This window comes from Pistacia vera, unplaced genomic scaffold (assembly GCF_008641045.1).
Source record: "Pistacia vera cultivar Batoury unplaced genomic scaffold, PisVer_v2 Contig467, whole genome shotgun sequence".
Classification (NCBI taxonomy): domain Eukaryota; kingdom Viridiplantae; phylum Streptophyta; class Magnoliopsida; order Sapindales; family Anacardiaceae; genus Pistacia; species Pistacia vera.
The window spans coordinates 3789-27007 of NW_022196298.1; the positions used below are offsets into that span (position 1 = coordinate 3789).

At 32.4% G+C, this 23219-nt stretch overlaps 1 protein-coding gene across 1 annotated transcript; it reads left to right on the top strand.

The window, feature by feature from the left end:
* The first annotated feature begins 20857 nt into the window (after window positions 1-20857).
* Window positions 20858-23092, top strand: LOC116145748 (indole-3-acetic acid-amido synthetase GH3.17-like). The gene is made up of 4 exons (XM_031431196.1): window positions 20858-21262; window positions 21341-21442; window positions 21557-22413; window positions 22504-23092. The coding sequence occupies exons 1-4, from the start codon at window positions 20895-20897 to the stop codon at window positions 23088-23090; spliced, it is 1914 nt and encodes a 637-aa protein (XP_031287056.1). The 5' UTR covers window positions 20858-20894; the 3' UTR covers window positions 23091-23092.
* The last annotated feature ends 127 nt before the right edge of the window (window positions 23093-23219 follow it).

Genomic DNA, 23219 nt, shown 5'->3' on the forward strand with positions numbered 1-23219 from the left:
AAAAAAAAAAAAAAAAAAACACTTTATTTGAATTTCGCAAATTTTTATTTACAAATATGTACATCTTGAATTAAAAAAAAAAAAAAAATCATACCAAGTTTTCTCGCATCAAAAAATGTTAAAATATATAAAGTTTCGACTAAATTTTCCATTTGAAAAAATATAAAGTCTTATTTTTAAGTAGTTTTAAGATAGTAAAAAACTTCATTAATATGTGCATCTTGAAAATTTTAAAGTCCTATGATAAAAAAATTATTATGTAAATATATACATCTTGAAAAACTTTGTTTATTTATCCTTAATGATGAAGGTTGATTAGTGCACAATGTTATGACAAATTGAATAAAAACAAGTATTTATTGACTGTGAAGATTAAATTTTATTTATTTAATTAATTAAAATATAATCCACATTGAGTGCCACCTCTCTCACTCACCGTCCTAGCAATTAATATAAGTAATAGGCTCATGCGACCCTTTACCATGGATGACTTATTAAAATCAAAATCATATAAAATCTATAAATAAATATTAAATCCCCAACTTGACCAATTAATTAAAACCTGATTGGGTCTCTTGGATCTTGTGTTTTGAGTCAATGTCTTGTGATTAAGATGTTGAAAAGTAATTAAAATGTAGTCAAACCATTCATTGACCCAAAGTTGAAAATTTATTTTGTTGTAATGTAACATCAAGCCTCACGCCTTTCGCCATACAATAAGGTGATTAATTTTAAGAAAATTTTATGTTGGATTAAGTAAAAGGAAGGACTAATTTACTTGATATCGAGTGATTAATACAGTTTCTGTGTTTTAGTTGGGTGTCAATGATACTCTAAACCATCGACAAACATGTTTTGGTTTGTGGTTAAGCAATTCTTAATGCTGATTAATTACCTTATCTTGTTTACCTTAATATTGAAGCTTCATTTATAGAAAAGAGTGAATTAATTCTTGTGCTAATTGATTTTAATATTTGTGTTGTAGCAAATACTCAAACCCATTAATCTTTGCCCAATTTACATCTCTTTATTGTGCCCACCATTTTATAAAACAATGTTCATTTAATTTCCTCACAAAGTACTTCACATTCTTGAAATGCTATCTATATTTTACTAATCAAATCCAACATTGGGATCATTGCTTCAATATTATAAGATTAATTCAATTATTTTATGAACTAGCCCTAAAGGTTTTGTTTTTGTCAAGCTCAAAGAGAAAGAAAAAACTTATTCTTTAATTTAATTATTCACTATAATAAGATCATATTTGTCATTAATTTGACTTAAGGGAAGGGGAGGGTTACATGACTATATCTAGGTTTGTAATAGAGACAGTTCATATCTAATTACAAATTTTATGTTGGTCAAGATGCCCTATCAATAGCAAAGCAAATACAAAAATGCCCAAAGGATGATTAGAAAGAAATATATTTTTTTGCGTGGATTCAAATTTATCTAGATATATATTATCATTTAGAGGACACTTATTTAAAATAAAAATTGCATTTTTATTACTTAAGAGACATTATCAATAAGGGGACACTTACTTAAAATAAAAATTGCATTTTTATAACTTAAGAGACATTATCAATTAGGGGACACTTTACAATATTTGTCTTGAAAAGTGTCTGTATAATGATAAAAAAAATAAAATAAAATGTATGTTTATTGATAAAGAAATGCTCGTTGAATGATACAGTGTATGTTTATTGATACAAATAAAACTTATGTTTTTTGACTTCAAGTTTAAATTAAAATTATCATTTGAATGATGATACTTCATAAAGAGTAATGTTATGTGCATTAACCAATGTGTATTAATCCAAGTACTAACATTGAAAATTTAAAATTTTTTTTTGGAGGGAATTTCAAATTTCCAATGTTAGTACTTGGATTAGTACACATTGATTAGTGCACATAGTTTTATTCCTCCATAAATCATTATAATCTAATCTCTTAAATATTTCATTGTAATTAATTTTATCTTTGGGGTTGTAATGTTAGAATTAACAATACATAACTGATTTCGAGTATATAGTGTTAAGGGATTTATGCTCATATAAGTGATAAAAAAAAATATGAGAGTGGGAGTTTACAAATTTCTCATGCCATGCATATTCACGCAAATGCATACTTCAATATTTTAGGAAAATTTAAGTAATTTAGTAAATAAAAGAAAAGAAAAATAAAAATTGATTGGAAAATATGAGTACATGTGGAATCTCGAGCAAGTAAATTTTTATAAAGCCATAGTTTAAAACAATAGTTTCTTAAATCTCTTTGCAAGATATTTTTCGAAAAAATATTTTTAAAATATTTCAAATAATCAATATATTATTTGACAATGAAATAAATTAAAATTATTTAATAACAATGGTTTCTATTTCCTAAATAAAAGGACAAAATGTTTTAAGTTGAAGAAGCAAAATGAAATAAATTAATAAAGATATTATTTTTAAAGTAACATAACATTCTATTTCTGCATAATATATCGTAAGTATTGATATTAAGGGTTTAGATACTATAATGTTAAATTTTTACTTAATTCCTTTTTATTATTTAGGAATTGTTTATCTTTATTAATTCAAAGATATTTGGAGAAAGTTAAAAGATAGTTATCTTTAATATCAACTCGGCATCTTTTAACACTGTTAGATTGATAAAAAAAAAATATTTCAAATAATAAAAACAAATTAAGTAAAATTTATAATTTTAAAATAAAATGAAAAATTTTAAGTCAATGAGATCATGAAGGATGAAGGGTGGCCTTGTTTAGCTCCTCTTCCTCAGCCAATTTCAAGGGCATTATGTCTCCTTCAAAACACACCTAATTTGTTTTATCTTTGGAAGAACATGAAACAAAATCTGGCAAATCCCGATAAGTATGTCTTAATTACAAGAGATAAATTAATTATTTAATTCTCTTCAATTAATTTACTCTTATTAGGGTGCTTAGATGGCGGCCTAGTCTTAGCTAAAATTAACTCTTCTTCATGTGGCTTCTCATTGTGCCTTTAACTTAATTTAATTTAACCCCCTTTGAGATCTACCAAACTTAGTGTATTGTCACACTAAACATATAGTTGGTCTCTCTTTTCATATAATGTAGTTTGTCTCTATTGTGTTGAAACCATGTGTCTAACAAGTACAAGTTGCATTAAATCTCAATCATCTAAAGTGTTAGATCCAATTACTTTAAACTTGTGTAATTTTTTGTGTTAAAAAAGAGCATATACATATGTATGTATGTATGTATATATTTATGTATGTATGTATGTATGTGTATATATATATATATACACACGTGTGTGTGTGTGTGTGTGTGTGCGTGTGTGTGTATTGTTTGTATCTTTGCCTTTTTTTTTAAAATGTAGACCTTGTTAGATATGACGCCAACAAATGGTTTTACCATGAGCATATAACTTTGAAAGACAACATTCAACTAAAAATTTTATATAAAAAAAACTTTAAAAGTTTATCTTTTAATGTTTATTGATATTAGAGTCTTAGATTTATAAAAATGATTGATATTGATTTTTAATTTCAACATATGAAAGCGTATTGATTGAAAGATTTTAATCATAATTTATATAAAAATATGTTATATTGAATATTCTTGCACAACTTTTTGTAGAGAGCTAATAAAAGAGAGAAAATAAAATAAGCAACATCTATATGATTCTCCTCTGCTTTATGTTATAAACAAATATAACTTCTACTATAAATTTTTATTAAAACACGTGCTGATGTTATATCCATTTTATATTAGTTAGATTCATTCCAATGAAATCAATTCAATTATTATAATATACCATAGTAATTGTGGATTTATAATATTCAACGATAAAATGTTAAGACTGCTAAATATTACAAGATATGATTTCGGTTTTACAAGTTTTAGGTTGAACATGGATACCTATCATATCAACATTGTAGCCAAATCCTTCAATACATCTATTTTGATCAATTTAGTGAAATGAGGTCAAATCTAAATTATTTTCAATAAAATATTCTTGCTTCATTTCTTCAATAACAAATACATACATAAAATATTCTTGCTTATTATGTGAAGAACAAGTTAAAAAAGCATAGCTATAATTTGAAAAGACAAAACAATCTAAACTTTAACTCATACAAATATCTCTAATCTTGAACTGTACAAAATGTAAAAATACTCGAAGTTACTTATGTGTATGTACCATTGAATAATTACACACATATATGACACTTGTTTTAAGATTTTGTATACATTATAAAGAAAAAAAGCACTTGAACTTATTTACATACAATATATACAAGGGTGAGCACGGGTAGCGGGTAGAACCGAAACCGAAACTGAAACCAAAACCAAAACCAAAACCGAAATCGGAACCGGAACTAGAACCTACCCAGAATTGACATTGTACGGGTAGGTTCCGGTTCTATTTTATTGGAATCGACATTGTGCGGTTCCAGTTCCTATAGGTTCTGGAATTGGAACCAGAACTGAAAGTTGAGAAAAGAACTTGAAGCGGGTACCCGGTTTGAAACTTGTTTGTGTTTTGGTTTTGATTGAGATATTTTATGTGAATTGATTGAATTCAAGTGTTGCCTAGAGATTAGAGGATTTATGAGTCACATTGGACACAAATGAATGAGTAATCAAAAGTTAAAAAACTACTAAATGTAGGTTTTCTTAATTTGTTAGGAGTGTATTTGTAAAATTTTAAGGTATTTTTGTTATTTTTAAACTAATAGGGGGATAATTGGTTTTTTAAAGGGTACCTAGGTAAGGAACCAGAACCTGAATTGCAGGTTCTGGTTCCTTGAATTTAAGAACTGGAACTTGTCGGTTTCGATTCTTTTGTTTGGGAACTTGTACTGTACGGTTTTGGTTTCGGTTCCCTCGAAAAATGCAAGATACCCGGAACTGCTCACCCCTAGATGTATATGTTTATATGGTTTAATTATGAATAATTACAAGTGTACAAGATGTTTTATAAGATTTTTTTTTTTTACCATTAAGCATAAAAACACTCGGTTTTATGGATATGTATGTCTTGCGAGGTTTGTGAATAATTACCCATATATGAGATTTACTAAAAAGTTTCAATCCATTATACAAAATTAAAATACTTAAACTTACTCATATGTATGTCTTGTGAAACATTCGAACTTAGAGTATCTCCAAATGATTCTTTCTATAATCCAAACTCTTTATTATAAAGAGTCTATCCATAAAAACAAGAGTCCAACATACTCTTTATCTTTAAAATATAAATTAGAAAGTGAGTTTGACTCTCCACATTTAGAGAGTCAAATTTCACTCTCTATCCTAATTTTAATTAATAAACTACAAGTTCCCATGTATTTTATTTATTAATTCTCTCTCTCATTAAATCTCTTTACTAAAAATAAAGAGTATTTTCATTAAATTTAAAGTGTCTGTTAGATTTGAATAAAAATTGTGTTCTTTATATTTAAAAATTAATGAAGATATTCTTTATTTATATGAAAAATACTCTTCAAAATAAAGAGCACAATTAAAGATGCTCTTACTGATGTATCCTACAAGATTCATGGATAATTACATATATATCCAAAATACATTATACGAAACGATTGTATTGGGTATAGGATCATGAGATTTCTATCATTTCCCATAAAATAAACAAAAAAAAGTGTAAGAAAATCAATTCTGTCTTGTGAGCCAATTTTGTGTTATTTTCCAAGCTAGTGTTGTCTTTCCCACAAAAGAGATGAAAGTGTTTTGGATCTTATGGAGAAATGCGAGGCTTAAAATAGTAGTAAATTTGTCCTCAAATCCTTCAATTACCAAGTAGGTCACAAATTTTTTATAATTTATTGGCCTAAAAAGATTATAATTCAATGTGACCTCATAATGAGAGAGGATTCATGGTTTAAATCCCAATAAAAAATTGGTTCTATTGGTCGGCTTCCAATCATAATTTTGACGATTCCATTGTAGGGTCCTTGAAAGGACACATGATTCTCTAGCTTGACACCTTACGTCTATATTCTTTTATGTCTCTGCATCCTCAGGGGGGGATTAAATCGTCTCTAACAGAAGTAGTTTTTTTGGAGTTACAACTTACAACTAGGTAGATATGTGGGGAACATTATATATTGCATTTATTCTTGATTTTGTATTATTATTTCGATAATATTATCATATAGATAAAAATAATATTTATTTTCGTAATGTAAAAGATACATAAATATTATTCACTTAATAAAAAAATTAAAATATAAATATCTATGGTTCTGTTTGGTTGGTTTTTGGGAATACTATTATTAGTATTCCCAAAAAAGTTAAACAGTGAAATGCCCAAAAACTCACAATATTATCCAATATTATTCAACTTTTTTTAAATCCCTTAAATTTGTTAATTTAATTAAATACCCCTAAATATTTTTTTCGAAATTGCAAAAACACCCCTAAACCCACATTATACCATATTCTGGCCACTACTGCCGGAAGTTGGCCGGAATCTGATATAATGGCGCACTACCGACTGAATCTGGCCCGTAGTGTGTCGATCTAGCCTTTTCTAGCCATATTCATGGTGGATCTGACCGGAAAAGGCCAAAGATCTGGCCGTTGATGACCAGATCTTTGGTCGTAACCAAACATCAACGACGGCTAACATATGGTCATCGTTGACCATCAACGACGATCGTATCTTTGGCCGTCGTTGACGAGCAAATGAGGTCAGATCTGGCCGTTAATGCCCAGATCTAGCCGTAGATCTAGACGAAAAATGTCATATTGGGGCACGACCGGCAAGATCCAGCCGGTCATGCGCCGATACGGCAACTCCGGCCACCCTCTGGCAGTGGTGGTCAGCTGTGGTTATTCAATGCGTGGATTGGGGTGTTTTTGTTAACTTTCAAAGTTTTATTATAGGATGTTTAGTAAATAAATAAACATAGGAGGTATTTTTATTAATTTCCAAATCCTACATCGTAATACCCGTCCAATTTAACTTTTTTCCAAAACTTTTCTAAAAAATGCAAAAAAATGAACCAAACGGAGCCTATGTTTTCTTTTAAATCCAATACTAACTAGTCAGTATGAATAAACATTATATGATAATTTTATAATTTTTAATATGAGAAAGTTTAATTGAGTTTTTGTCATTTAATGTTTACTGATGTAAATTAATTGTTACACGTATAAGTTAATTGGTATAATGTTGACTTTTGCTAAAAAAATGAATCATATGATTGATATTATAACAAATTCTTGTAGAACAAATCTCAACAAATTATGAAAGTCTCATTGATTGCATTAGTAAGGTAAAAAAAATCTAACTTAAAATGACAGCTTCTATCGTTATAAGTTTCGTGTTGAATATTACAAATTTAATTATCGTTATTATATTGTATTATAGCATTAATATCTTATTACAAATTTAATTATCGTTATCTCATTTTCTTAATTAGAGCACCAAAAATTAAGGCTTTTTACGTGGGTTTCTTAGAAGCTGCCTAGTGGTGGAAAATTATTCCAAAAGTCACATTGAAAAAAATCTTTTGTCAGCTTGAAATAAAAAAGAGTATCAGCCAATTAGACCCATCAGGATTTGAAACACATTTTTTTATTTTTATTTTTAGCTAAAGTTTAAATTAAATTGTGACACTTTAATGAGGTCATAGCAGCAGGTGTAAATATGTAATCTTGTGCACTTTCAGGCATATCTCCATGTGTTATGCCACCTAAAATCTCCACTTACACCTAGCAATCCATATATGGGCGAATTCCCAAGGCCCCTCCTCTTTGAATTGGTGTTTTCTGTTATCATCTTTTTAATACTAATTGCTTATTTCATCTGTTCATCCAATAAAATTCGATCGAAGTTGGTTATCTTTCGTTGTGTTTCTTGAAATATTTGAGTTGATACAAACAATTAACACTACCTAATTACATAATTATACGTTTGTCGAAGAAGTTTCTATCATAAAAGTTTGTTAAGGTACACGGGGTAAGTTACGTACCTTTTGTTATGTTCCTTGAAATATTTGGGTTGATACAAATGAGTAACCGTACCTAATTACATAATTATATGTCCATCTAATTAAATTCTATTGTAAAAGTTTGTTAAGGTACATATGGGCAATGCTACAGATGAGTGACACTACCTCTTTTATTGGATGACCCGTTTATTATGATGTATATATATTTATATTAAATTTTATAAGGTAATTATATAAATAGATAAAAGAAAAATATATACAGACACATTGAATTAATAACAAATATGTGCACTGTATTCACTAAGATATAGGAGTAACATTACCTCTTAGGGGCTGTTTGGATCGGGTTGATATTATATAACGAGAGTAATATATTTTAAATTGGATAGATAACCATGTTTGGTTGTTTTGTAAAAAAAAATTTTCGGAAAAAAAAAATGTCAAACAGTGCCACATTGGGGATAAATCACTAGGAGTAATATTACTTGGGTGTTATAAAATATTACTCCAATAATATAAATTTCTGTCCAATTTTGCCCCAAAACAGTGGACAATATGGACGAAAATATCCTCGACTTTGTTAATAATTACAAAACACCCAATTTGCACAAGAAGATGGATTTGCCCTCAGTTTTTTAATTTTTCGGACAAAATTGCCCTGTTTATTATCAATATTTTCAGAAATGCCATGAAATATTGGTGTGCCCATATTATCCTCACATATTTGCATATTGTGACCAATATGCCCTTTTATTTCACTAAAACTACAATATAAAAAGAAAAAAAATTCCCAGCCGTAATACACATTTCGACCGAGACTCTACCCTAAACCTCCATCACCGTCGCTGGTCTTCTTCTTCTCGATCTTGTTCGCAACTTCATCACTCCGATCGCCATTTTCTGGTAAGTCAAATTCCCTATTTCTGTTGTATTTTTCATTTTGGGTTTGTTTTGCGTTCGTTAGTCTAAGATCTTGATCTCGCTCTTGCCTTTGTCATTGACCAACCATCTTCGCCGTAGCACCTCGGTCTTCGTCTCCATCTAATTGATCTGAAAAGCACTCCAATCGCCATTTCCGATAAGTCCCTCACCCTTTTTCCATTGTATTTTTTCATTTTCTGTTTTGTTTGCGTTCGTTAGTCTAACTTCTCCCTCTTCTTTCTACCGTTGGTTGACCATCTCTACCGCAGCAACCTCGGTCTTCGTCTCCATCTGTTTGCTCTCAACAACACTCTAATCGCGGATTTTGGTAAGTTCCTCACCTTCTTTATACTTTTTGATAAATACCCTATTGAGAGGGTTGCTTTGTTCCACTTTAGAGAGGGTAAAACAACCTTGCAATAATTGATTTGAACCTCAAATGAAATGAAATGAGTTCGTGAGGTATGACTGTGTAAATGCTTTTGTTGCTTGTGTTAATGTGTTGATTTTTTGCGGTGTAGTGGTCCATGAGATATGAATTTGTGATTTAATGTGTGTTACTCTTGACTAAATGTATACTGAAAAGTTAATGTAAGTTATGATATTTCTTTTGAATTTATGTTGTTATCTGTCTTCTATAACACATGCGAACACCATTTTTTCCTTGTTTTGCTTTTTGTTTTTAGCATGAGCATAAAATTCTGTATATGATCTTTTATTATACAAAAACTTATAGGGAATTTGTAGTATTTGTGTATATGTGGGTATGATATTTTATTTGAGTTGAGTGTACAACCCATTTTTTGAGGAGCCTACCTGTTTGCTCTTACTGCCCATCTTTGCCACAATAGAGAGTTGTACATGCAGCCAATTTTGTGTGTAGTTATGCACATTTTGTGTTTGTTGGGATTTGTCTCTCTATCTTCATCTTTCTTCTTTCCAGCACAATACATTCTGTTGATTTGTTGCTGACACACACATGTACATTCATTCATTAATGTACAAAATTATATATCCTCATCCACTTCTTCTCTTCTCAATAAGAAGTGTTTAATTTGTTTTCTTTATATATAAAACAATGGTTTTTTGTTTAGGATTATTGTCTTGTAACATGTTTTGCAATCATTTTTCTTCCTCAACCTGCATTCCATTGCTACTAGAATTTGACACTTGTTTTGTCTTTCAATGCTCATCATTCTTCTTCCCAGCCCATCAAACACTGCTAGTTCATAGCTGACCACACTCAAAACACATGGCAACACATGCACACAATTGCATTCTCATTCTGATAAAGGAATATGATTATTATCTTTTTGGTTTCTTCTATGTTTGTTTGTTGAATGGATTGAGCATATTTCCAAGATCTGTATACATTTTTCTTTTTTATTTCGTAACATCAGTTTCATAAAAATTAATTGAATTACATGGTGAGAAATTCAGCCATGGTAAATGATTGATCATAAGCACAGATAATTCCTGTATGAACATTACTTTGCATTTTGTCACATTTTGTTTGGGAAATAATGTGCTTTAGGATATACACGTGCTGTTTTTTAGGTTCTTGTATATGCATCTTATTTTCATTATGTAACTTTGCTGTTAATGACTAAATCAATGTGTTGTATTTGTAAAAATGAAACTATGTAGAATGCCCAGTGAGAAAAGCACAAAATGGTTTTATTTCATCATATGAATGCTGCAATTTCTGACCTTAATATGTTAAACTGTGGTAGTTCTGAATTGCATGTCATGTTTGTTGCCTGAGGTTTATAAAGTGAAGATTAATGTGGTTATTGTTTACTCATTTAGGAAATTTCTGAATGAAACTGTAAACCCCCGCGTAAGCGTTCCGATGCTATAAGGTATGTTATTCTACCTTTAAAAGGATTTTTATCAATAAAAGTGATCAATTTGCATGCATTATGAGACATGAATGTCGTAAAGTGTTAGGAATTGATGATACTGATAAGAAATATGGTTAAAGGGTCATGAAGGAGGTTAGTAAGGTTAAACGGCATAAACAGTTCCCAAGGGGTATAATGGTCTTTTTACAATAATTTATAGGAATCAAGTATCCATAAAAGTGTATTATGGGTAAATTAGTTAATTATCTTATGGATTTACTTGGTCACCAAGTAGAAAAGAAAAGTCAAATGACATTAAAGGAGTGTAATAATTATGTTGTAGTGGAAATGACCAAAATGCCCTTATATGCAAAATTTATACCAAATGACTCATATCTCTAACTTTTGATGGCCAATCCCATTTGGGAATTAAAAAAAAATGAAATATTTATAAGATATTTTCTTGGTTAAGTCAGTCAACACTCTTAGAACATCAAACTCTCTTCTTCAAGTCTCATTCTCCTCCATTAAAGGCTCTCTCTCAAAATTTTCATAGGAAATTTTCATAGGATTTCAAGTTGAATTTCAAAGGAGATCACCATCCACACTTAAAGAACTTCAATTTTAGGGTTTAAGGTGAGTTTTAAAACCCTAGTTTGTTGTGATTTTTAGTTAAAAGAGAAATTTATAAGTGATTATGTGTGTAAGGTAGAAAGGGTGAACCTTTGGAGCTAAAGATGAGTGCCTTTGTGCTTTGAATACTAAGGTAAGGAAAAAAATCTCCCTTATGACTACAATTGATAACACCTAGGGTTGATGAAACTTACATCTATTTATGTTAATTTGAATGTGATGCTATGTTTTGGTTAGGGATTGTTTAAATGGGTGTGTTGATGGGTGTATGTGTGCATATGGAGGATGTTTATGTCAATTAAGAGATTTGTAGATGGACGATGTTTTGGCACTTTTTGGTTATGTAAAAAGGGAGGTTCTTATGGCCTTTTATACTTAGAATGATATGGCAAATACTATGAATGTGCAAATGAATGTGACATGGTTAAAAATGAATAGAATTCAGATTTGGCTTTTTAAGACTTATACTATACATGCTTCACTGAATCAGTCATAACTGAAGTTATAAAAGTCTGATTGAGCTAATTCTTGAAGTATTAAAAATTTTAGAAATAGACCTAAAACTTTTATGTTTTAGCCAAAAATCAATTCGAATTGGAAGATGAGGAAAAAATTGCTTGAATAGTGACGAATTGTATGGCATCCACCTCCTTAAGTAAAATTCCCATTTTTTTTTTTTATAATTTTTAATAAACCACTGAATAATCTTAATGTTTAAATTCCTTGTGTTGTATGAGAAATCAAATGAATTAAGTTAATGAATTTAATAGGAAAATATTCATGTCATAGAATTTTGCTAAATTGATTGATGAATTGCGCAATTGGGTAAGGGTACATGTTAAATGAATGAATAGTATAATTGAGCATGGAAGATGGTATCCCATATGTTTGCATTCATAATGGTAATGCATATAGCTTATTTAGTTGACTTATGAAAACATTTATGAAATGTTAAAGAATGAATTCCATGAGTCTCTTGAGGTATAAACCAAGATCAGAGGAATGGAATCTTTGTGGAAACCATGAGTCCTTTGAGGTGATGACCAAGAACAAGGTAATGGTTCAAATAAATCCGATCGGATAATAAAGACTAATAAAAACATCAAGTACAAAGATAAAAGAAATAGGCATGTCATGTTTATGAATATTGCATAAGTCATATATGTTCTATGTTATATTATGTATGGTTATGTCATGACTTATGTTTATGAGGAAAGTCCAAAGCGTATGACATGTTTTATGAACTTGATAATGTCAATGAATGAAGGTCATGTCTTGTAGGTAGGTAAAGGTAAGGTCCTGAGTAATATGCTTGTATAATGAACCTTAATAGTTTATGAAATGCCATATTCCCTTACTGAGTGATTAGCGCTCACCCCACGAAATTTTTTAAAATGTTTTGCAGGTAAGAATTGAAGCTTGAAGCTAGGAGAGGCTACAGGGGAATGACATGCACATGAAGGAATGCTTTTGCTATGTTTTGAATTTTTGCTGTAAAATAACATCAAATGGTTTTTGGTTTATGGATATTGAAGTAAATATGTTTTAATAAACCTAGTATGACCATTTCCTTGTCAAATGAATGAAAAAGGTTTAATGATATTAGTAAATGATATTATATACTTATGATATTAACTCTGTAGGAAGCTAAATTTCTTGAATCATTTTATGGATATGGGATGTTTAATATCATGCTTTAAAAAAAAAAAAAAAAAAAAAATCAAAGACAAAATAGACAAAAGTATAGGTTTTAAAACAAACTCATTTCCTAGGCGTGTCTTTTCTAGGTTCTCAATGGCCAATGGATACTTAGAAAATACCCGGTTAGGGAGGGGTTTTATAGAAGCTGTAATATTCATGGGATGGCTGTTTATTATGTTTTCATCAAAATTCAGTTTGATTTCTTTCATATAAGATTGCTTGTTACTGGTTTAAGGACTTGTACATGCTTGATTGACTTTATTATGCTTTGATACATGAATTATGTGAAATAGTTATGACTCGTTTAACAGTCAAGCAGAAGATGCACTTGGTTGCCCTTTTAGTCTTCCATTTGAACATGTTTGAAATCATGTACACCACGCTCATCCTTCTTGGGTTGGCTAATGTACTTAATATATGGGGTAGACATAGAGATGCTATATCATATGCCAGTGAGGCTGTGTCTAGGTTTAAGGTTAGGTCGTTGAATTTACACACCGTGCTTTTCCAAAGTGATGAGTTATGTTTTGAGAGCTGTAGGATGAATAAAGTTCTATTTGACAAATTATGTAATTTACTTACTATACATGGCCACTTAAAATCAACCCGTTATTCATCCATAGAAGAATTAGTAGGGACTTTTCTTCACATCCTTTCCCATAACCAGAAGACTAGAGTCATGAAACGACAAATGCGCAGATCCACTGAGACGGTAAGCCGCAATTTTCTCTTAGTGTTGAACGTTGTGTTATGGTTGCATACCTTGCTGTTTGAAAAACCAAAGCTCATTCCTGAAAACTCAACCGATGACAGGTGGAAATGGTTCAAGGTACAATCTAATGACTTAGTTTAGGATGCACATGTAGTTCAGTAGCTTATTAAAATTAGAGTTAATGTTTTGTCTAAAATATTTTTTTTTGTTCTGTGTTAGAACTGTTTGAGAGCTTTAGTTGGAACACGATACACCTAGGTATCGGTCAAGGAAAAATGAAATCACAACAAATGTCCTTGGTGTATGCACACCAAACATGCAGTTTATATATGTCCTCCCTAGGTAGGAAGGTTCTGCTGCAGATGGTAGAGTTATTAGGGATGCCATTACTAGGAGAAATTGATTAAAGGTCCCCCAAGGTAATATCACAAAATAAATTGTATTTTTAATGTTAGGGTCTGCCATAATAGTACACTTATTAATTGTTATTGACTTGAAATTGATTATTTTAGGGCAATATATACTATTTATGTGATGCTGGATACACTAACGAGGAAGGGTTTTTGGCTCCTTATCGAGGATAAAGATATCATTTAAGTGAATGGCAACAAGGTCACCAACCGGCATCACCGCAAGAATTTTTCAACATGAAACTCTCTCAAGCAAGAAATTGTATTGAGCGATGTTTCGGCATCCTGAAAGCTCAATGGGGAATATTGAAGGACACATCTTACTACCCTGTCAAAACTCAATGTAGAATCATTACTGCATATTGTCTTTTACACAATTTCATAAGGTTTGAGTTGCCCATTGACTTGGTTGAAAGGGAGCTACAGTAAGAGGTCAACGATGAAGGGCAAGAGGATGACGATGGAGAATTGATCAGGCACGTTAAGCCTAGTGTCACGTGGACTGCATTTAGAGACAATTTGGTGGCCGAAATGTTCAATACTTGAATGGCTGCGCGAAATGCATGATTGTGCTTGTGTTGAGTTTACGTGTAGTGTTGTGTTTAGATTTCTGTTTTCTATGATTGGCCATGTATGAATGAACCAAACCACATATGCTTTGTTTGTGGACTTGTACTATGAATTACATTTGCCGTAATGTGGATGGTTGAATGTTAATTGATCCCGTTCATCTATTATTCTTGTTGATTTACTTAAAATTATGAATATCGCGCATATCAATATTTTGGACACTGTGTATATATGAAGTTGTAAATTGAATTTTTTGTCCCAATATCACTAATCTGCCTTTTTAAGGTTTCAGCAATTTGGAGAGGTCAGCGACGCAACCTAATGACTCTGACAAAAGCATTATCATGCATGATGACGCTGTGACTACGAAAAAGGGCAAAAAGGGAAAGGCAAAGGCTAAGGGAAGTAAGCGGCAATGGACAAAAAATGAGGACTCTATGTTGTGGAGTGTCTGTTGGAGCTGAAAGATCAGCCACTATGGAGAACTAAGCGGGGGTTCAAATGTAGTTACCAACCTGAGGTGGAAAAGATGATGCATAAAAAGCTTCCTTGTTGCAGCCTGAAAGCACAACTGCATATCGACTCGAGGGTCAAGATGTTGAAGAGGCAATATAATGCAGTCAACGACATGCTTGAGAAAGGTAGCAGCTTCGGGTGGAATGATGAGGAGAAATGCATTACATGTACCAAGGATGTCTTCGATGACTGGGTTTGGGTAAGTATGCTTGTGTTGGTTTATTTGTGTACATTTATGTTCTTAACTTTATGTTTAAATGTACTCTTACAAATGTAATATGTCTTATGATGATTAACTTTTTCGTAGAGCCATCCTTTTACAAGAGCACTACGACATAAACTATGGGTGAATTATGATTCCTTTGTCACTATCTATGGCAAAGACAAGGTAAACGGAGCTAGTGTGGAGATAGTCGCTGATGTTGTTGAAGATTTGGGTAATGAGACTGCTGACGATAATGATGAACAGATGGACATTGATGTCGATATAGATCTCGATGTCGATGGGCAAACCAGTGCCCCGTAGAAGGATGATGCGGTTGATTCTACTTGTTAGGTCGCCACTGCTAGTCAAAGCAGAGTTGCAGTCATCAGTAAGAGGAGGAAAAAAGATGCTAGAAAAGCAACAGATTGACAATCTACATTTGGTAGGTTTGAGACTGCCTTGGCTGGGACTCGAGCTGAGCTGAAGGGTATTGCTGACTATTTCAAGAAAGAGAACCAAGAGAAAGAATGTAAAGGGCCAGTGTAATCGGTCGTTTCTCAATTGGATTGGTTCACAGTGGCTAAGATGCTGACAACCATCACGAAGATTTGCAAGGAACCTCACAAGATAGATATCTTGTTTGGGTTACCAATGCACGTGCAGAGAGATTTTGTGAAAATGCAGCTTAGAGCAAGTAATGAGTACCGCCCAACGTTTGATTTCTAATGGAGTCTTGTAATGGTTTTTTTTTTTTTTTTTTTTTTTTTTTTGCACAAGGTCATTAGTATGCTGACATAGCAGTTGTCTTCTCGTATTTGTATTTTGCCTATATTCTAACTGCATACAGGATGATGTCTTTTGTTATGTTTTTGTCAAAACCATGCCTGTCTAGTAATTAAATGGCAATGCCCTATGTTTGCAGTTAGTATGGGAAGGTAGGGATCACTAATATGCAATGTAAAAAACTCTTAACTTTGATAGTGATGTATAAAATGTTGTGTGGATGTCTGTGCATTTAATGTTTGTGTTGCCTTAGTATGGTGAATGTGGCATTTTGATTAGTTCACCAAAAAAGTACGATACAAGTATATTAGCATTTATAAAGTGTTAGTTCTCTAATTTATGTTTTCTTTGCCTCTTTGATGTGCTTTGTTTTGTGGGTTGGTGTGCAAGAATGATGAAAGGACCACCACATTGCCCAGTAGTAACGACCGAAAGTGCAAAAGTTTGTGAACAATGTCAAGAGAGCCACACAGTTTGTATGGATAACAATCTGAAAGGTATTATGGTTGGATGGTTATGGAGTTAATTTGTTGTATGGTTGAGAATAATGCTTATTAATGTAGCTCATAATTGATTGATGTGCAGATATAGGCAGGACCAGTCATTCAGTACATGAAGAATGTTAGGAGATTCCTTCAGCCTTAAAGGGCAGCAAATGCAAAGGTACCAACATTGCAACTCATAAACCGACTAATGCATTCAGTTATGAAAGATATTTAGAATCGTTTGCTAATGTAAATGAATGATGAACATATGTAGGTGCCACAAATCAACGAAGGTCAAGTAAGCGATTGGCAAATAGAAGGGGAAGGGAGTTGTTGCGGAGCAGTATGTTTGACCTCCACATGGGGTACATAACTGTTTTACAATTCTGATGCTTCAGGCCATATTTACATAATATATTTACCTCATATGATTGACTGCATATTTCTATTTTGTAGCAAATTGTGGAGGAGTTTTAAAGGAGACAACTTGCACAATTTCATAAGCTTGGATTGCATGTGGTTTTTTATGTACACAAAAGAAATCTACAAAGGGAAGGTGCTGAAGTGGATTAATGACTTGGACATATTCTCAAGAAAATATGTGTTCATTCCTATAATCCTCTGGTGAGTGAAAATTTTGTGTCTGTACGCATTTATTTTTACTTACCAAACGCAGACATGGGTTGACTTCGGTTGCTTAAGACTTGACATTGATAATATGCATAAATTATGCTGACAGGGGTCATTGGAGTTTACTGATTTTGTGCAACTTTGATGGAGATGTGAACTTGGAAAAAAACTCGATGCATGGTGCTGCTTGATTCGCTTGGATTAGATGACGAAATGAGGCTGCAACCTCTAATTCGATGGTAAACTTTGATTATTTCACAATTATTTGCAAGCACATTTGAGCACATGATGAAATTGTGTTGTTAGAGATGTGGTACTGGAATGGGTTTGAAATTGTCCAAATTTAATTATGCAGGTTTTTGAAGGATATTTATGAATCAGGAACAATGCCCAAGCATCCAGCATTGGTTGATAAAGTGCCTTTGCTAGTGCCTAAGGTGATAAAATAGTATATTGTGTTGGTTGATGGTAAATAGTGGTTGATATGTTCAGTATTTCATGTATTTGTTGTGACCGATATATACACTCACCAGGTCCCTCAACAACGGAACGACATGGATTGCAGATATTTCATATTGTATTATATAACCAAGTTTGTGGAAGCTACCCAGAAGATTTTTCAATCAACAACGGGTATCCTTACTTTGTAAGTACTACAGTCATTTAATTGATCAGGGTGATTTGTTTATTGTCTCTTCAATTATAATATGAGGGTTATTGTTGTTGTTGATTTTTATTCTCAACAGATGACGTAGGATTGGTTTAGCCTTGCTAAATTTACAGCCTTTCGTGACAAACTGTTGTGCGAAGTTGAGTAGCATAGGCTGTGTTTTATTCATTTATGTATGACTATTGTGTAATTTGTATTTGCGGACGTCAGATTGAGTTCACTTAAAAAATTGCGGAGATTACGTTCACTGTTACAACGTGTGGAATTATGTATTATTATTGGTTCACGGATTTAAAGAGCATCGTTTTTTTGCTTGCATTTTATTTTTTGGTACATTGCTTGGATTCAGTATAATGTAAATGCACAAGTACTCCAAAATATGTGATATTACAAATGTACCAATAATTCTCACACTTTTCACACATAATTTTGGTCTAGGATAGTGGAAAAAGTTAACAAAATTTCTCAAATTTGGAAATTTGCATCTGAATTCCAACCATGGTGTAAACCAAAAAAATACAATTTTTCTTTTGCCTTGAAAAAAAAAAGGCTTCAATTGGATTCAAGTAGAAATCAATTATGTAGGAACTATAATTTGGGGCAGTACACAAATCAGAATTTTAAATTGGGAGATAGGAACTATATTAGTTGCAATAATAGGGTGAGGTGTTGAATGCATACTCAACAGAAAATACAATAACTTTTTTTCGAAGTTTCAATAGTCTGTGTAAATTTGTCAATAAATGAATTAACAATAAAAAATTTGGCTAAAATATAAGAAAAAGAATTTTGTTAATTGATCATTTCTTTTATTAACCAAACATATTAATTATTTATACCCGTAATCATTTAAAGGGCATTTTAGTAAAATTTAATCAAGACATCTGCTCTTACAACCAACCAAACAAATTAATTAGTAATACAAGCAATCATCCCAAGGGCATTCTAGTAAAAGGGTATTTCAGGACATCTGTTATTACTATCAACCAAACACATTAATTATTAATACATCCCAATTGAACCAAGCACAATAATAATTTAAACCCAGTATTCTACAATGCAATCTTTCTTTCCGGTAATCTTATTACTAAGATAAAAAAACATTATATGATTCAAACGCCCCCTTATTGTTATATCTTGATTTAGGATAATGTCAATCTTTGAATCTTAATTCAAATCGCTATCATAGGGTGAGTAACGCTACTTCCTTTACTATAGGATGATTTGTCTATTGTATATTTATTTATTTAAAAAATCATGGGATAATTTGATAGATAAAAGAAAAGAAAAAAGAAATACAAACACACAAATAATGAATATTTACATTCTATCTTTAATATACAAGGGATAAAGTTATCTCTTGTATTGTAGCTTAACTTTTCAGATTAAAGTAAAAGTAACCCTTAATCTAAGAACTATTATAGGATAAGTAACATTATCTTTATTATAATAAAATGAAAAACCTTCTATATCGTATATTTGTTTATTAAAATAAAATAAATACACGATGAAATGTCTAAAACTTTTTTTCTGAAGAGAGAAAGAGCTATAAAGTGAGGAAGCTATGATTGGAAAATTTTGCTATTCTTTTCATGGGTACTTGGAAATCTTGCATGACTTTCTGGTTTTCTAATCATTAATATTTTATTTGTGTTTGCATATGCTTAATCTTATAGTATTCTAAAGTCTGAACTCTTTACAACATTTGCATTAATGATTGAATACTTAATCAAAAGCTGACCAAGCTGCTTATCTTAAACATAATATTATACTAACAATTAAAGCTAGCTATTGATTGGGTTTGAAACTCTACAAGAATTTTGTTTAATTTATTTATTCTACTAAAAAAATTTGATTGGAAAATTAAGAAACTTGTAGCTTGTAGGCAGTATTGACCAATGATAGTTGCATCTAGACAAGGCCACGTGTGTAGGACCTCCATAGCCTCCTCTTCTTCCCTTGCATTTCCCTTCTTTAATTTTTTTATCTTTTATCTTTTGTCTTTTTTTTTTGTTTTTTTTTGTTTTTTTTTTGGGTGGGTTCATTTTGTTGACCTCCCTTCACGTTTTCAAAATTTTTCAAAAGTCCCCTTTAGTTTAAGAGTGTCGCTCACCTCCTCTGTGAATATTTATCTTTAATGGTAATACAATAATGTTATGCTTACTCACGAGTTTACTAATTGTCTTATTATCTTTGTTAAAATTACATATAGTACTCGTACTATGCGTTATATTTATAAAGGATAGTAAGATAGTTAGTAAGATCGTAAGTAAACATAACATTACTCAATAGTAATATTACGTATACAAAGTTGAGAAAATGTATGGTACCATGATGGTATCACAACTCAATGCATACACATTAAGTAGGTATTATATTTAATAACAACACATCATAATAAGTCTAAAGATAAATGAGAGAAAAACTGAGAAGTTGTACAAATTCACTAGACAATGGGATCAGGGATGGATGATGTGGTACCACAATACTATTCTAGGCATTTCTTTTACAAAGTTATCTCAACTTTGTAAGTGTGGTATGTAGTCTATGTTCATTAGATAGGGAAAATTAAGCAAAATCTGAAGGGAGGTAACTGGTAAGCGGGGGAAGTCAACAATAATATCCAAAATATGAGGGTGTATTATGAAAACAACTAAAAGTAAGGGGAGGTGAAAAAATTACCCCATGAATTTTTGAATACAAATCATTTCTCAAATCCCCTCCAGAATCTGTTATTTAATCAGAAGCTACCCTGAAACACTTTCCAATTCACACACACAAACACAGATAGAGAAAGAGAGAGGCTTTAAGTATGAGTGCAAGCTACTTTCTGATTCATGAAGTGTTGTAGAGCCACTCAAAACTTTAGTTTAAATCATACATTTCACTTCTGCTGCACAAAGATGCTACCAAAAATGTTGCCAGACTATGATCCAAATGACAATGAAGCTGGCATGAAGCTCCTGGAGGACCTTACGACAAATGCATATGAAATTCAGCAGCAAGTTCTCAGGGAGATTCTTACTCGAAACGCACAAACCGAATATCTAAAAGGGTTCTTGAATGGGCAGTGTGATGAGGATTGTTTCAAGAAGAAAGTTCCTGTGGTGAACTATGAAGATATCAAGCCTTATATTGAGAGAATTGCCGATGGAGAGCCATCAGAAATTATCTCAGCTCAACCGATTACTGAGCTGCTCACGAGGTATGAAACGAATATCGTTTGTTTTCATTTCGAGTTTTCGAGGAATTTTTTTCTGAAATTTTATTTGTTGATGTGCAGCTCTGGAACTTCAGGAGGGCAGCCGAAAATGATGCCTTCAAGTGCTGAAGACTTGAACAGGAAGACATTCTTTTACAATATGCTTGTGCCTGTGATGAACAAGTGAGAATTGGAGCTTTAAACTTTTTCTCGAATCGTTTTTTTTTTTTATCTTTTTTCCAATTTCGATTGTGCTTTCGAAATGAATGTAACAGTGAAAAATCCTTGGAATTGCAGGTATGTGGAAGGATTGGACAAAGGCAAAGGAATGTATTTGTTGTTCATCAAACCAGAAATTAGTACTCCTTCTGGGTTGATGGCAAGGCCTGTGTTAACCAGCTACTACAAGAGCAGTAACTTCAGGAACCGCCCGTTTAACCAGTACAATATCTACACAAGTCCTGATGAAACCATCTTGTGTCCAGACAGCAAGCAGAGTATGTACTGCCAATTACTCTGTGGATTAGTCCAACGCGATGATGTGCTTCGAGTTGGTGCAGTTTTCGCTTCTGCTTTTCTGCGCGCGATAAAGTTCTTGGAAGATTACTGGAAGGAGTTATGCAGCAACATAAGGACTGGCCATGTCAGTGACTGGATCACTGATCCTGGCTGCAGAGGTTCTGTGTCATTAGTTCTTGGCGGCACGAATTCAGAATTGGCAGATTTGATAGAGGAGCAATGCAGTGGAAAGTCATGGGAGGGGATAATAAAAAACCTGTGGCCTAAAACTAAGTTCATTGAGGTTATTGTTACAGGTTCCATGGCTCAATACATCCCAACACTTGACTTTTATAGTGGTGGACTCCCTTTAGTTTCAACGATGTATGCCTCTTCTGAATGTTACTTTGGGATCAATTTTAAGCCTCTCAGCAAGCCTTCTGATGTTTCCTACACTCTCCTTCCAAACATGGCCTACTTCGAGTTCTTGCTGGTCGAGAAAAACAATGGAGAATTGACTCAAAAAGTCCACTGCAATGGTGTTTCTGATAAGAATTGCATACAAGCCAGTGATGAAAAGGAGGAATTTCAAACTTTAGATCTCATGGAGGTCAAGCTTGGTCAGTACTATGAACTTGTCGTCACAACTTTTACTGGTGAGCCTTTTTCTCTATTTGGATCTGACCCACCAAGAATTTTAAGTACAAGTTTTTTTTTCTGATTTTGTTTGTGAATCTTTTTTGCAGGCCTATACAGATACAGAGTTGGGGACATTCTTATGGTAACCGGCTTCCACAACAAGGCGCCGCAGTTTCGCTTTGTGCAGCGAAGAAACGTCGTGTTGAGCATCGACACAGACAAAACGAACGAGGAAGATTTATTGAAAGCAGTGACGCAAGCTAAGTGCCTCATCGAGCCTCTCGGATTCCTGCTGACAGAATACACAGGGTATGCTGATACATCTTCGATTCCGGGACATTATGTACTGTTTTGGGAGCTGAAAATGAAGGGAAGCAACGATCTGCCGGAGCTTGATGCTGAAAAAATGGAGCAATGTTGCTCAAAAGTGGAGGAAAATCTGGATTCTGTGTATAGGAGGTGCAGGAAAAAGGATAAGTCAATTGGGGCACTGGAAATAAGAGTGGTGAAGCATGGAACATTTGATGCATTAATGGATTTTTGTGTGTCAGAGGGGTCTTCTGTGAACCAATACAAAACACCAAGGTGCATCAAATCTGAAGAAGCCAGAAAGTTATTGGATTCCAAGGTGGTAGGGAAGTTTTTCAGCAGAAAAACTCCATTCTGGGAGCCATTTAGAATGGAAATTAACTAATAAGTGATTATTTGTAAAAGTTCTTTTCTTATTGTTATTATTATATGCTTTTTTCAGCAACAGATTGACAATCTAATTTGGTAGGTTTGAGACTGCCTGGCTGGGACTCGGGCTGAGCTGAAGGGTATT